The sequence below is a fragment of the Culicoides brevitarsis genome, chromosome 1, assembly GCF_036172545.1.
Source record: "Culicoides brevitarsis isolate CSIRO-B50_1 chromosome 1, AGI_CSIRO_Cbre_v1, whole genome shotgun sequence".
In the NCBI taxonomy this organism is placed as follows: domain Eukaryota; kingdom Metazoa; phylum Arthropoda; class Insecta; order Diptera; family Ceratopogonidae; genus Culicoides; species Culicoides brevitarsis.
The window spans coordinates 26,450,204-26,466,621 of NC_087085.1; the positions used below are offsets into that span (position 1 = coordinate 26,450,204).

General features: G+C 25.7%; 1 protein-coding gene across 1 annotated transcript; it reads right to left on the bottom strand.

The window, feature by feature from the left end:
• LOC134826902 (cell death protein hid) lies at positions 1 to 8,536 on the bottom strand. Its single transcript, XM_063839406.1, has 4 exons — positions 7,916 to 8,536; positions 1,472 to 1,706; positions 1,060 to 1,402; positions 1 to 904 (listed from the first exon to the last, which is right to left on the bottom strand). The coding sequence occupies exons 1-4, from the start codon at positions 8,094 to 8,096 to the stop codon at positions 830 to 832; spliced, it is 834 nt and encodes a 277-aa protein (XP_063695476.1). The 5' UTR covers positions 8,097 to 8,536; the 3' UTR covers positions 1 to 829.
• Between the last annotated feature and the right edge of the window lie 7,882 nt (positions 8,537 to 16,418).

The window sequence follows — 16,418 nt, forward strand, 5'->3', positions numbered from 1 at the left end:
AAAATATATATTTATCATCTAAATTGTTTCTCGATAATAATCTTTAATAATATAATAATAATAAATTTATATAACGCCTCTTTTTTCCAATTATTATTTTATATAAAAAATCACATTTGCTTTGGGTTTTATTCTTACTTACTACTTGTTTTTCATAATCTTTTAATATATTCCTCGGTTCCGACCAAGTTTTCTTATCATCATCATCATCGTGTATGTCTTCATCATCATTTTCCTTATGTTATGATTGCTTATGACCTATCAATATTTATAAAAATGCCTTATTTTTTTCTGTGTTTTTATGTGCATTTAAATTTATTTTTTTTATTTACAAAAATGTATATTTACTAACTATCATTATACTTATATTTTTTTTACACAATCATATTATATTTAATATAAATTTATGGTATTTCATATATAAGTATATTCTTACTTATCCGTTAAATGTAAAGATCATGACAAATTTGATGGGATTGTATTTCTGTTTCTATCTATGAACACTTAATTAATTTTTTTTTGTCTAAAAATGTGTCTAAAGTATATAAAAAAAAGAAAAATTCACACTAATTTATTTAATTTTTAATGCTAACTGGGGTGCTGAATTCGCTGCTTGTGCAATTTTTATCAGAATTTGTAATTTCATTCGTTTATGCGTCTGAGAATTTCAAGTGTTGAATAGGATTGAAATATATGGCAGTGTGAGTTGACTCACAAATGCATCGAGAAGTAGTTTTTTTGTTTTGTTCGTAGTCTGAAGATATTGGCACGATATTTACACAATGTCTACTTGAAAAATATTCTAAGCCCGAATATTTTCAGTAGAAATTTAGCGCGAAACTAAAATGCCACATCCGACAGCAATCACAACGACAGTTACCACAGTTGGCCATTTGAAAGAGTCCTGCGAAAGAGAAAAAAAAACAAAATTAATAAAAAACTCAAATTTTGTAAAAAAAATAATTAATTTTTAAAATTATTTCAAAAATATTTTTTTATTATTTTTAAAATAAATAATTTTTTTTGGTATTTTAAAATAATAATTTAATTTAAACTTACTTTTGACTTCTGTTCTGGTTTGGCGTCTTTCATTGAGATCCTTATATTATTACTTATATTTCTATTGTTACGACGTTCTTCGGCAGCGGTGGTCGAGCTCGATGACGACGACGACGTCGACGATTGATCGCGTTTTCTTCGAACTTTTGGTGGGGGTACACGTCCAGGGAACATTTGCAATTGCTCGCGGGCCTCCATGTGGCGCAAATGCAACATGAGATCCTCGCGGTCCACTTGTTCAATCGGACTTGCAATTTCCTCCTCTTCGGAGTCGCTGGCACTGGCACAGTAGTGGATCACATCTTCGTACATGTCGTCTTCGCCGAGAGATGACAAACGGACCCTAAATAAAAAAAAAAAAAATATTTTAAAAATTTTGTTAAAAAAATAAAAAAAATAAGTTAAAACTTACCGTCTTGGCACATACACCCTCTGCTGACTTTGCGCATTAACGCGTCGCGGATGATTTCTCGTTGTGACAGGAGTGACGGGCACGCTGCTGTTCGTACTATTCGGGGACATTGGTGAACGTGGGATTTGGGGAAAGTAGAAACGATTGCCGTTCGTCGGGTTGACGGCATGATATCCGCATCCGGTATCGGGATTGGGACTCATCATCGGCGACATCAATGGTGTTTCGGGTAAACCTACAAAAAAATAAATAAAAAAAAATAAAACATGAACTTTAATTAATTGTTTAATAACATTAAATATGGATTGGCTATGCATGTTAAATGTACATTTAATTTATTATCAGATCGTAAACCATTTAACCCAAAGTCATTAAAATTCATTCAAATTAATGTTGATTGCATTTACATTATTTTGTTGTAATATTTGCATTCGTTTTATTTGCGTTTTTTGTTACTTTTATTATTATAATAATTATTTACAGTTTTTTGTGACAATTTTTTTTATTCTTTTTTTAAAATATATATATTTTGTATCAGAACGCCGCATGAATGCGCTTTAAATAAATAATCATTTAATTTCATCAAATATTGAGGTGCAACATTGTGTGAGTAACGCAGTAGCGATGACAAACTCTGTGAATTGCGGGAAAATTTATAATAATAACCACATTGTTGAACGTCAGTTATTTTCCCTTCTAACGTGGTACGATCTAATTATACCTCGTTATTATAAATAATGTAATATAAGCAAAGAAATGATAGCCTTGAAATATTTCCGAGAAAGTTTAGAAAGAATTTCAATGAAACTTGGAGAAAAATCATAACAATTAATCATTATTATTATTGTTATTGAACAAATATTGTGGTTTATTATCTGTTTTTTTAAATTGTCCAAGGCTACGTGACGTATGTTATCTTGAAAAGTGGTTGCCACAATGTCTGCTATCTCTCCTCAGATTTAGCCGATAAAAATAAAATTAAATAATACGCAATTCATCATGCACATGAAATGCATTAATCACCGCAAGTGGGTAGAAATGATGAAATATAATTATAAAGTGCTTCTAATTTAGTTATACACAAAAAATATATAATATTATTTTATTGCCATTTTTTCTGTATGTAGTAAATGCACACGTACTTAATTCTTAATTTATGTTTATTACACACTATTATTTTAAGTGGATTGCTGGTTAAAATATCAATAAGAATTATGTTTTTATTAGGCAGGCGCGTTTTTTTCTTTTTTTTTTAACATTAATTTTAAATTTAAATTGCTATTATTATTTATTTTTTCACTTTGAAGTCCCTTTATATGCAATTGCTCAATTTTCTCGCATCACCAACCTAATTTAATATTCTCACAAGTAACATATATCTCTTTGATTGACAAATTGTATACAAATCGTTACAAAAGTGCACGTACGCACGAAAATTACATACTATATACATTTAACATGTAAAACTAGTTTCATTATTTTTCTATATAATGATAAACTATGAAAATTACATAACAATCAACATATATACGAGTATCTGATCATCCTTGATTCCTTTATTTTTTATTTTTTGCAACATGAATATATTCATGAATGCATTAAAAACGAAGAAAAACAATAAAAATATTGATAATAATAGAACAAAACTTTAATTAACTCCCCATTATATTATTTTATATTTTATTATATAATGATACAGTACCGAAAACGACACACAAACAAAATTTTTCATCATTAATTTACTCAATATATATTCATTTTTCAATAAAAAAATATATAAATTATCATTACAACTTCCAATATCTTTGTGGATGGCTGGTAGATGGAGTGTTAGTTACTAGCGCGCGATTAATAATATAATAATGTACCTTACAATGATATACATGTGAATGTTTTAGCTGCAGCGTAATATGCAAAAATTACATGTGTACGTAATAGTTTGGGGCAGTTAATTGACAAAGGCAGTGAGTACTGACACGTTTGTCTTGTCCTGTCTTGTTTTCTGACGCAACACCATCGCAACGTTATTATAATACACAACACACAACATATACTCGTTATTATGATTATTATTTACGTTTTGTCCTGATTATGAAAATTTTGTACACTTGCAGCAAGTAGCAAAGAATAGAGGTCAGAATTGTGCGCAAAAATAAAAGACAAAATAAAAAACCAGATATGCAACGAAAAAACATTATAAATAATAATAATAAAAAATATGTTAGTTAAGCGACAAATGAGTGTGTAAGCTTGTTCAAAGTATGTATTTAAGCGCCTACAGCGGAAAAAATGAACTTGTCCATTGATTTTTTGTATTTTATAATAATATTAATATTTATGATGCATGTTGTGTCTTTTGTGTACACATTTGACATTTTTTTCTCGCTCTCACTGCAACTTGATAAAATAAATAATTAACATTACAAAATAAATATATAAGTTTGATTTATTATTATTATTATTTATTGTATATGTTTGTGCAAACAAACTAGCAAGACTAGTTCAAGTTCTTTACTCTTGCCGTAATGTAATGCGTTGAATTGATGGATTGTTGCACGTAAGCGAAAAATTATCTTAAACATTTTTTCTGGATTTATAATGTTAATGATAATGATAAATATTAGGCGAGTAGATTTAATTATTTGAAATTTAGTCGCATCAATTTCGATGTGATTTAGTAAAAAAAATAATTTATTTATTTTTAATTTTTTAATTAATTAAATTAATTTTAATAATTTTTTAATGAGAAATTTCATTTTAATTATTTTTTTAAAAATATTTTAATTATTATTTTTAATTTTTTATCTTAATATTTAGTTGTTAATTTTAATCATTAAAATAACTATTTTTTTATAATAAATAATTTTTTTAAATATCTAAATTTATTTAAATTAATTTTAATTTTTTTATATAATATTTTAATTCACTCATTTCTTTGTTTGGAGCTCAAGATATCTTTTATTTTATAAAAATAATTGTAATATTTTAATTATTTATAATTTTATTATGAATTATTAATTTTGATAATTTTTTAAAATTTTTTAAAATGTATTTTTTTTTTGATTTTCCAATCAAAAACATAAAAAAAAATCTTCCTGATTTTTTTTTTCCAAATCACAAAGGGTGTGTTACAAAATATCAAATAATAATTATTAGTCGCCTAATAAAATAATAATTACTTATAAATATATGTTAGCATGTGTGTAGAGGGCGCAAATCTTGATATGATGCACTACTAACCAATATATATGTTGCACATTTTCAAGGTTAAGCAAGTTAATATAATAATGGATTGGTCTCGTGTATTGCCTTAGATGCAACAAGCATGCATCACAAACCAGTCCCTGACTTGTTGTTGTTGTTGTATAAATTATTATTATATTAAATAGAATCAATGATCAAACAATATTATGTACAAAGTCATGATTCTGCAGCTGTTTTGTGTTTCATCATGTTTACACGAGACAATTATTACGTAAAATGAAGCGAGTGAAGGAATACAGTAGCAATGCAAGATTTATAATAATAATTAATAAATCGCTTAGAAAATGCAAGTACTTGCGATGACATCATCTTATCAATAGCATATCATTTAATTGACAGATAGAGACAATGTATATTGTCTTACAAATGAAACGTTAATAAATAATAAAATAAAAAATAAAGGAACACCTTAGACTCTTGCAATGTCAATGTTGCAGAAACGATAAAAATCATCTCGAAGGTCATGATGCGATTTATCGTGATTCTTGAAATAAAATAAAAATTTACATATACACACATGTTTTTGTTTTTATTGTGACTGAGTAACAAGGCAGCATAATGTTTATTTATTTATATACAATTTTTTTTATTGTTTGTTATCACGACAAAATGTTTTGGCGCGAAACTTGTACGAACATGTTATACTATATATACGTAAATGCGATTTGCCGTCGGTTTGTCGGCCGACCGATCATCATCATGCGCATTAGGTAGACATTTACGCGGCAATTATCTCGTAAGAATATTGAGTCAGAATAATAATGTTTTATTAAATTATTAAAAAAAAACGATAACGCTTGTTTTATAAATAAACTTCTAATAAATCTAAATAAATTTCAAATAAATTAGGTTAGAAGATGAAAATGATTACTTGCGAGGTGTTACTAGAAGTTTTGACCTCGCTCAAGATTATTTTAATAAATTTAAATTGTTTATTTTTTTAAATGTTTACTTTAATTTTGATGATAAATAATGATAAGGATCGAAAGTGATATGATTTACGATGACATTTTGGAGTTTTAATCCGGTTTTAATCCAGTTTCGATTTTTTTACGACTTTTCTTTAGAATTTTTAAATAATTGTCTGATTATTTTATTATTATTATTTTAATAGTTTAACGATAATCAAATAATAAAACAGTATATTGTTTGAACAATGCTCGCAAAACGACGCGCTTTATTTATTTTTATAATCTGTTCGTTACATAAATGTTTACAAATGCTCGCTCCGCAAACACGCCATTCATTTTACAAGTAGATACAAGTGTTTCTTGTATGTAATTTACTTATTTGATTATCAATATATACATTATTATTTTATTTTAAAACAATATAATGGAGTATGTCAACAATTAGGCGCGAAAAGCTTTGAAATGTTTATTTAATCATCATCTAGTTGTCGTTCTCGTTGCGAAAAAAAAAAATACTTGCAAGAAGTTTTTGTAGTAAATAAAATAAATTGCACTTTTTTGCATGTTAATCTTTTATTCAAATGAGCATTTATAACTTGAGTGTACTTTAGTAGCGCAATTAGTAACAATAATGTGTATGTTACAATTATAACGCAGTAAAAGTGAAGATGCATAAATTAAAGACGTTATTTATTTAAATACAATGCGAAAAAAGAGATATGCAGATGGATGCATGTCAAAATATATATATTTTATTTTATCTAGAAAATTTTTTTCATAGCAGGGTTCTTTGTTAGAAATATTTATCACTAAAGTGCAAATTTCCGTCAACCTTGTAAAATAATTTTTTTTTCTACGGAAATGCACGAAAAAAATTTTTTGCCCAAAAAAAGCATTAAACATGATGTGATGATTGAATGTCACATACATTTTTTGATACAAATACGGTCAATAATTAATCGTGTATTTTTTTTTCTCGATATTTCAATTACACGAAAAATTTACACAAAACATGTATCGCAATTAACATCAAAAAATAAACTTCCCTTGTTGCAAGTCGCATGATTCATATTGTATTTTTTTTTATTTTTTTTAATTGGACACAATAAAACTAATCAATCAATAGAATGATGCGTTTTTTATTCAAAACAAGCGAAAATCAGTTGACCGAAGCGAAGCGGTGGATTACTCATTTTTTATTATTGCGCTTGCATTTCCTACCGGCATAATGTTAATGAAAAGTTTTTTTTCCGCATTTTCTGCATTTGTATAAAAAAATATAATATTACGAATTTTCTTTGTTCGCGAGTTAATAAATGTATCGTGTATGAAAATGCATCCAAGGACAACTTTTTTTTCCTTTTTTTTAATTTTTATTTAAACTTGTTTAATTAGATAAAAATGAAGAGCCGTAAAAGATGCACGTGCATTGCATAATTATCATTTTCTTCCATGTTTAATTCCTTTTTTATGGTATTCGAGAGTTGTGTAAAAAAGTTACAACTAGTCCCGTTAAATGCTTAACGTCATAAAATGCAACGACAACATCGACTTAGCACATCACATTTCTAATGACTGGCAATAAAAGACATTCTAACTTGCAAAATATAATATTCTTCGTTATTTTCTGCATTTTTGGAGATAAAAAGTTTAAAACTTTAATTGTTTTATACATGTTTGTTTATTATATTATAAGAGAATTTTATACACTTTATCTTAATTTTATTTTTTTTGTGTATAAAGTAAAAAAAAAACTTTTTTTGTACGCAGGCGAATTATATATAATTTTCCGCACTATTTAGCAGGCAACATGCAAAATACACGTATTCATATCACCATCAAGATACAAAATTGGTATAATTATTTATAACTCTAGATTATTATCGTGCACGTCACATGGAGAAAAATAACAAATTTTTACATAATAATTCGCGCGCAAATTAATCACAAACTTGTAATCAATATATATGTATATTTTTATGTTTGTAACAATTTTTGCGTCGTTTTCAATAAATAATAATAATAATGATAAATAATTATTACACTATGAGACAGAAGCTGTTAGATTATTTTTTGATTTAAAAATCTAAATTGATTTAAATTATATCACACGTCGCGCGATAAAAAAAAATAATCATTTATTTTATTTTGTTTTAACTGATTTGATAATCATATATAATATTATTATTATTTACACATTATTTTATTCACCACACTTGTTTGTTTATTTTTATTTATTTTTTTTTTCAGACACACACGTGGTACTTACCATTTTGAGTGCAGCGGTAGAGTGCCTCGCAAAAGGCTTGCATGAATTGGGCATCGGTGACGGGACTCAGCAATGGGGATTGCATTGCCGAAGAAGCACCGCTTGTGGCTTGCGATGCACCAGTACTTCCGGCTGCATCATTATTTGATGGTTGATCGGGTAGACAAAATGGAATTGCCATATTTTTATTTTTTTTTTATTTTAAGATATTTAGAAAAAAAATTGTCTTAATATTATTTTTTTAATATTATTATCACAATTGCAGCTTTTTTTGTGTTTATTATTATAAATTATTGTTTATCGTCTTTTTTCGTTTTTATTTTTAATTTATTGTTTTATTTTAGTGTTTTTGCGTGTCTGTTGAAACCACAATATTTATTTTTGTTTCATCACTACTGTTTCTGTTTTATTGTTGAATATTCATAATTTTTTATCCATTGCTATCAGATAAATTTTTACTTAAAATCATTTTATGAATATTTTTCATTTTATGCATTTTCACAGTTTTTTATCTTTTGATGTCACTTTTGCATATTTTCGTACTTTGTGTTTTTTTTAATAATAATATTTTTTTTGTAAGCAACAAGTACTATTTATTATTATTATTTTCGTTTCGTTGTTCGTATTTTTAATTTTTTTTTATGTTTTTATACAAAAAGCGCTTCGACGTCTTCTTATACTTTTTCGAACAATTTTTGTTAGTTTATTTTAATTTTTATTTAGTATCAAAAATTTTTGTGCACTAGAATTATTTGTCTCGCAAGAATTTTTTTTACAACACGAAACACATTTATTTTATCAGTATTACAACAAATATTATTTTATACTATATAAAGAGATGTGTTTTGTTAATATTATTATTTTTTTGTTAGAGAACTATAAAATTACGTCTAACTCGCTTAGAGATCCGATTGAAATTGACGTGTTTGAACGAAGTGCAATCAAATATATAAAACTTTTAAACTTGTGTAGAAGAGTAACATATTGAGTCGTGTCGCTGTACGTGCCATGTACGCATTTGTTGCATATGTTACGAAGTTTTCCGAACCGAATGTGCACGAGGGGAAGATAAAATGCATAATGTGTGTGTATCAGAACGCGTTCTTGGCCGCGGTGTTCCAATGGGAATATTGTTTACGGGTTTTGTGCGGCAGTGGAGGGGAGCGCATGCGTGTAATTCGGTAGCAACCGGGAATAAAGTTCTCTTCCAAGAGGAGAAACAACTTCGGGTCTCGTATACGCGCGCTTCGAACGACGAAGGAAGGGTGTTCTATTATTATTATTAATATTCCTGTTTGGTTCTACGGATCGCTTGTTGAATATTGTACGAATCTTTTGTGTATGATGTGTGTTTAGAGGTATATTAACAAGGTACTTGTTGGATTCACTCTTCTTCATTTTCAACAGAGAATATACACGACAAGGTTTTTTCTGTGGGTTTTGATTTTGGTAAAATGTGCGGTGAATTGTGTGGATATAATATTTTTGTTTTTAAAAAAGAAATCTAAGTTTTTTTTTTCGGATGGAAATTTTACTTTGTGGTTTCTTTGTTTTTGTTTTGAATCTTCTTATCTTATTTTTTTTTTTGATTTCACAATTTTATCAATTTTTACGAAATTTTTATTTTTATGCAATTTTTTTTTTAAATAATTTTCCTACTTTAACATTAAAAATATTTTATTTATTCAGAAATATTTTTTTTTTAAATTCTTTAAAAAAATTGAATAAAAAAATATTTTTAATTTTTTTCAAATATTACAAAAATCTTGTTTTATTAAAAAATAATCCTAATGATAAATTTAATGATATTTTTGTAAATTAAAATTTTGCAGAGCCATAAAAATTAATTTTAAGTCCTAAAAAATTTTTTTTTTGATAAAAAATATTTTTTTTTGCAATATTTTATAATTAAAAAATTAAATGCATTTTAAAATAAAAATTATCAAACATTTTTTTTTGTCACATTTTCTTTTTTTATAAAAAATATTTTTTTTTGCAATATTTTTTAATTAAAAAATTAAATGCATTTTAAAATAAAAATTATCAAACATTTTTTACAGAATTTTAGAAAAAAAAATATTTTTAAGCCTTCATAAAAAATTAAAGTATTTGCTTTTTTGTTAAAAAAATATATGTTTTATTTTATAATATTGAAAAAAAAATAAAAACTAATATTTTTTTCTTAAAAATTAATGAAAAAGAAAATTATTTTTTTTTTAATGAAAAATGTTCAATCAAATTTTTATTTTAAAATATTTCTTAATTAAAAAATATAAAAAAAATTAAAAAAATAAAAGTGATTAATTTTTCATAAAAAAACCCGTAATTTTTCGTAAAACATATTTTTTAAACTTAATAAAAAATTAAAAAAAAAAATTAAATACATACTAAAAAAAACTAAAAACTGAATGAAATAATAAATTTTAAAAAGAAATTATCTTTGTAAAACAAATTTCACTTTGAAAAAAAAAACATTTAAAAAAGTTATTATTAATAATATTCAATATTCTTCTCAAAACACTTCACACAGAAAATTCAAAACAAAAGTCACTTCACTTCACAATAAAACGTCTCAATATAACTTTATAATCGTTTGCTTCTGATTTATAAAATAATAAAAAATATAAATTATACATTTTATATCATATTTTATTACAGGCAACGCAAAGTAAGCTAAACTAAAGCAACTATAGAAATTTCATCATACAAAAAACGACAACTTTATACTACACTACATCCACTTTTATATTCTTCACTTTTTCCTTTTAATTTTTTTTTTCTCTATTTGTATATTATTTTTGCAAAAAGGCAAAAAAGACACAAAACGTATCTTTCTATTCTTATTATTTCGTGTATTATTATATAAAATAAACGTACACTCAATAAAGGAACGAGCAAAAAAAAATATATACACACGCACATATAAATAAATATCATGGAATAGATGAAGCAAAGAATAAAAAAAAATATATTTACTACACACTTGCCTGCAATGAATCGAGAATCAAACAAAGAACAAAATATATATATAGTTATACATAACGGCAGTGCATGGCCATGCCAGTATTTGTATAAATATTGTCGAAGTACGTAAAGTAAAGGATTTTTTTTTAAATCGCTCGCTAGCGAAAAGTTTAAAGCGATTGCATTTGTATTTCTATATGATTGTTTATTTGTGTATACATATTATTTTATATATGATAATATTTCACTTGTACTTTTTATTTCATTTTACTCGGATTTTTACTCATTTTTCTCTGTATTTAACTTTTTTTCTTTCTAGCTGGCGGACTGATGGCTTGAAATTACAAAAAAATCGCTTGCCACAAGGGATAAAATAAAAACAATTGCCTATTTGATAGCCGTTTGATAGTCCATCGTTCTTATAAGTATATTATTGTTGATGCACTTTTCATTCTCTTTGCCGTTTGTAAGTCCATTCCTGTTGGAGATACGAAAAAAAAATAAAATTATCGGATGATGTTACACACACACACACATAAACTTTTATAAAAAGACATTTAACCTAGCTGACGAAAAAAATACATGGTTCAACAGGCCGTCGCATACACCAATATACTACATAATAACATGTATGCGTCGTCGTCGTCGTCGTCGTTGTCGGGTACGTTGGTAGGAGGCAAGAAGAAGGAGCACAAGTGTGCGAAGGTGGTTTGTTTATGTTTTCTTGATCAAACATGTTTGATATGCGTTTTATTTTTTTCAACTCGTCCGTTGGTTGTAATATTAATTTTTATGTTATACATGCGATGGTGTATCGAGTCGAGTTTGCAAAGTATAGACGTTGCAGTTTAATTAATTTTTTTCATATGTAATAAATTGACAATTAATATCATCATTTACCTGCTCATTATGTTGTGGTTGAAAATTATCTTGCGATATTGATGGATTTATGTTATGTTTATGTTGGGTTATGGCATAATTAACGTTAAAAATGTTCGCGTTGACGTTGATGTTGTATGTTATTATTATTATAGAATTATACGTTTATTTATTATAATTTTTTTTTTCTTTAATGAAAATTTTTTTAAGATGAGAAAAAAAAATTTAAAATAAGTTTAATGTTAATCTTTATTTTTTAAGTAGTTATTTTTTATAGTATTTATTTTTTTTAATCTTTAAAAAAATAATTTATTGAAATTAATAATAAAAAGTACTAAATTTTAATTTTAAATTAATTTAAAAAAATAATAATACACATTTATTAATTACTAACATTAATTATTTTTTTAAAGTATATTTTTTAATTAAACTATTTTTTATATAGTATAATATCATTGTTAATAATCACGAGTAAATATATGAAAAATTAGGTTTAAAAATTATAATCTTTAATTGTTATAAAATTATCGTACAAATAGATATATTTACGTCTAATAGAAAGGTGTCCGACAAGACCTTTGAACATATCGCCGTTACTAATAATAACAATATTACGTTGTTTGAAAAAGTACACATGTCAGACGTTTATTGTCATGTTAAATTTATATTCTAAAAAAAATAAAATATATTTATATAAAACTCATGTGCGGCCTGTGCACGCTTGTCTTGCCGCTGTAATTGCTTGTGTTAACTCAATTTCAATTCTTTTCTCAAAATTAATTGTTAATCACACTTTTTCTCGTGTGTGTGGTTTTTTATATTTAATAATTTTATTAATAATTGATAAATTTGTTTCTTTCTTAATAATATAAAATTTAAGTCGTAAAGAATAATAACAACATGATAATATAATAAATTAATCAAAAATTTCGTGTTTATTGTATTTTTTCGGTAAATGTTCATAAACTGCAAGCTAATGTTATAATATATATTATTATGTACGGTAGAAAGACATGCCGTTATTCTACAATTAACAACAGAACAACACAAAAATTGATGACTAATAAATTGTATGATTTGTATCAAGTTGCCTTACGTACACGTTGTGCATTTTACTCGCTTTATAAATAAAATAAATGTAAACAATACAAAGTGCTCACATGCACTTATTTACGTACAATTAGAGATAGATAAAAAAAAGAGTAAAAAAAAAACTTGTGGTTAACGAATCGAACGAGAAAAAAAGCAACTAGTGAACTTAAATGACTCATTTTTTGTTGTATTTATTGTTCGTGAAGCGGTAAATTCGATGCACTTCACTTTGTGATCGGATCATCAAACGTGTGCAGCAAAAGTATATCAATATCGGAGACAACGTGGATTACATGTGGAGACACTTGTCTAGCACATTCACACGTTTTTTCTCTCTTTTTTTTGTGTGATAAGAAACGCTCGAAGCGTGAATTGGCGTCATCTTCGTCGTCAATAACTACCGTTTGTTGTACTTCCCTCGAGCCGTGTGTAATTTCGATGATTAATTCATAGTTGTAAACAAACAGAATTGACGAGGACGAGCGACGACACAATAACCAAGTAAGTAGCTTTGATCGAGAGAAAAGACAATTATAATGCGCACTAATGTGTGATAATGATGCGAGGACATTGACATCGGCGAACGAGTGTGAGCTTGAGTTGTGAAATAAATCAGAAGACGACCCGAAAGCGATACAAGATGCCATGATGATAGGATCAGGTAATTGATTAAATCGGTTTTTACATTTTTGGGTAGTGATCGTTGTGAAAATAAAAGAATATTTAAATATATTTATTTTTAGCACAAATTTTATTTAAAAATTTTAGAATATTCTGACAAAAGTGTATTTTGATTTTACTGCAAAATTATCGAAAACTAATGCTATAATTCGAAAATTTTTAAGATATGTGATAAAACAAAATATAATATATTTAAAAAAAATTATTGAAAATACGATTTTTATTGAATTTTTAATTATTTCAATCTTTAATTTATTTCTTAATTATTTATAAAGGTGTTTAATTTTTTTATTTTTTTTTAATGAGGCCATTAAATTTTATTAAAAAAAAATTACTTTATTATTAACTATTGATTTTGCCGAAAAATTTCAAAAAATAAAAATAATAAAAAAATAAGGAAAAATTTTGAATTTTTTTGTAAATTTTAAATTGGGTAAAATCGATAAAATTCTATTGAATTTTTATTTTTTTATTGAGAAATTCTTCATATTTATTTTAAAAAAATTAAAAGTACGAATATTTTTTGAAAAAATTTTTGCCACGTGAAGAAATTTTTTAAAAAATTTTTATTTTGTAAAATTTTATTAAAGTTTTGACTTAAAAACTTAGAATAATAAAAGTAAAAATTATTTTAATGTCTTCAATTAACGATTTAGTAAAAAAATTTTTAAAATTAATTTTTTTTTTTTGATATTTTATCATATTTTTATGGATAACTTTGTTTTTTATTTATTATTTTGACAAAAATATGTTAAAATATTAATACTTTTTTACTATTTTCAAATTTAATATTCTCCCTGAATTATCTTAAAAATAGTAGAAACAACGAAATATTTTTCTGGTTAATTTTATATTTTTAAACCAATAAAACAATTTTCCAATAACCATCAAAATTAGCTTTTAAAGGTTCTCAAAGAACAAAATATTAATATATTTTAATTTTTTTATTTCTGGAATTTTTTATGCACCATAAATTGAGATTTTTCGAAGTTTTTGTGGATTTTCAGACAGACAGACTTTCGAATCCCTTCAAATGTGCACTTTTTCCGTTCCAAAAACCTCTAATAAGCAAAGAAGAGTGCAAACACCAGACAACAATATTTAAACACTTGATTGGATGGCGACAGAAACCGGTTCTATGGATATTTTTTAGCCGTCTCGCTCGTCTTTTCGTCGTTTTTACCTTTTTGCCTATAACATAATAAATATAAACTTTCTACCAAGAAACAAAAATTTCAGAACCGGAAATACCGAAACTCGATGGAAGCTACGCAGAATATTAAGCAGTTTTATGGGTACGCCAGAAGAAATCCATCAAAATTTGTCATAAATGTTCCGATCGTCATTAAAAGGGCCACATGTGAAGAAATGTCGTCGCCGCCGCAATCACTTTAACATTATATATTAATTTAAATGCACTCTTTGTTCTAACTCATCAGCGGGTAATGTACCACAACCAGTTACTACTTTTACTATTCGGTCGTCGTTTGTTGTTGTTGTTGCTTATAACGACATAATTATCATTGTTAAATTATATGATTTAATGACTGAATAAAAGTAACAACAACACTTGCTACGATGTATATTAACTCATTGTGCGGTTCATTGTTGTGATATGACATGATGATGAGTTGCATGTTGTTGCTTCTATTTCACCGTCATCATCGTCGTCGTCGTTTTTGTTCTGAAACCTTAAATTAATTACTTTCTATGGAATTGTCGTGCTGAATAATTAGTAGTGTTTAGCGTGTTTTTGTTTGTATGTAAAATGATGGAAAGACAAATAATTTTAATCAAACAATAAATTACTATTTAATTGCAAGTATCATTATTAAAAGATATTAGATTTCAATTTGCGTGTGATTTGTGTGCGTTTGACGCGATCATATCATTATGTCGACGTTCAAGGGTCAGTTTGTCGTTCACAAGTGATTGTTGTGGGAAATGCAACAGACTGTCAAATGATCATTTAAATACGATTAACGTTTTAATTTCATGAATTCTTTATTGACGGTAACATGCGAAAGAATTATGAGGAGTTCTTTAAGGAAATTTATTAATTTAATCGCAAAATTTATTTTCTTTTTTTTATAAAAAATTCTTTTTTTTTCAAATGATGATAATTTTTTCAACTCAGAATTTTTTTTTTTTTTTGAATTTTTTTCTAAGCAAATGTACAAAATATTTCTAAAAATGTTAATTAATTAAATTAAATTTATTGAATAATTTTTAATATTAAATTTTATTTTTTATATATTTTAATTTTAAAAATATTCAAAAAAAAAAAATGATTTTTATTAAAAGAAAAAAAAAAATTAAAATTATTAAAAAATAATAAAAAAATTAATTTAAAATTAATGATAAACATTTAAAATAATTTAAAAATAAAAAAGAAAATATTTTAATCAAAATAGATTTTTTTTTTTGAAATAAAATATTATGAAAAAATTCTTAAATCACGTTAGTCAATCACTAATTGTGAACAAAGCCTGCTAAAGATGCCTCAGTATGACACTTTTTATTATTATTTAACGACAATTTACGGTAATCTCCTAACAATGTGTCTGTTTCTAACAATTTTCAAAAGAAATGCCAATGTTGTAAAGGAATTAACGGTGCAAAATTCACATAAATCGTCATAATAGTAATAAATGTACATTTTAGCGGCTTATTAAAAAGCCATCTTCTAATCAACTACCACTGACATTATCTTACGTTGCGTTCTTTCCTTGTCTTTTAACTTTTTTTTTTCAAGACAAATAATTTCAAATGCCGCTTTGTTAACTAATTTAATGTGTACTTTAATGTAACGCACCGAGATGACGACGATAATAATTTTCTATTAAAAAGAATTAAAAAAAGAGATTCACGTGAATGCATCATAAAT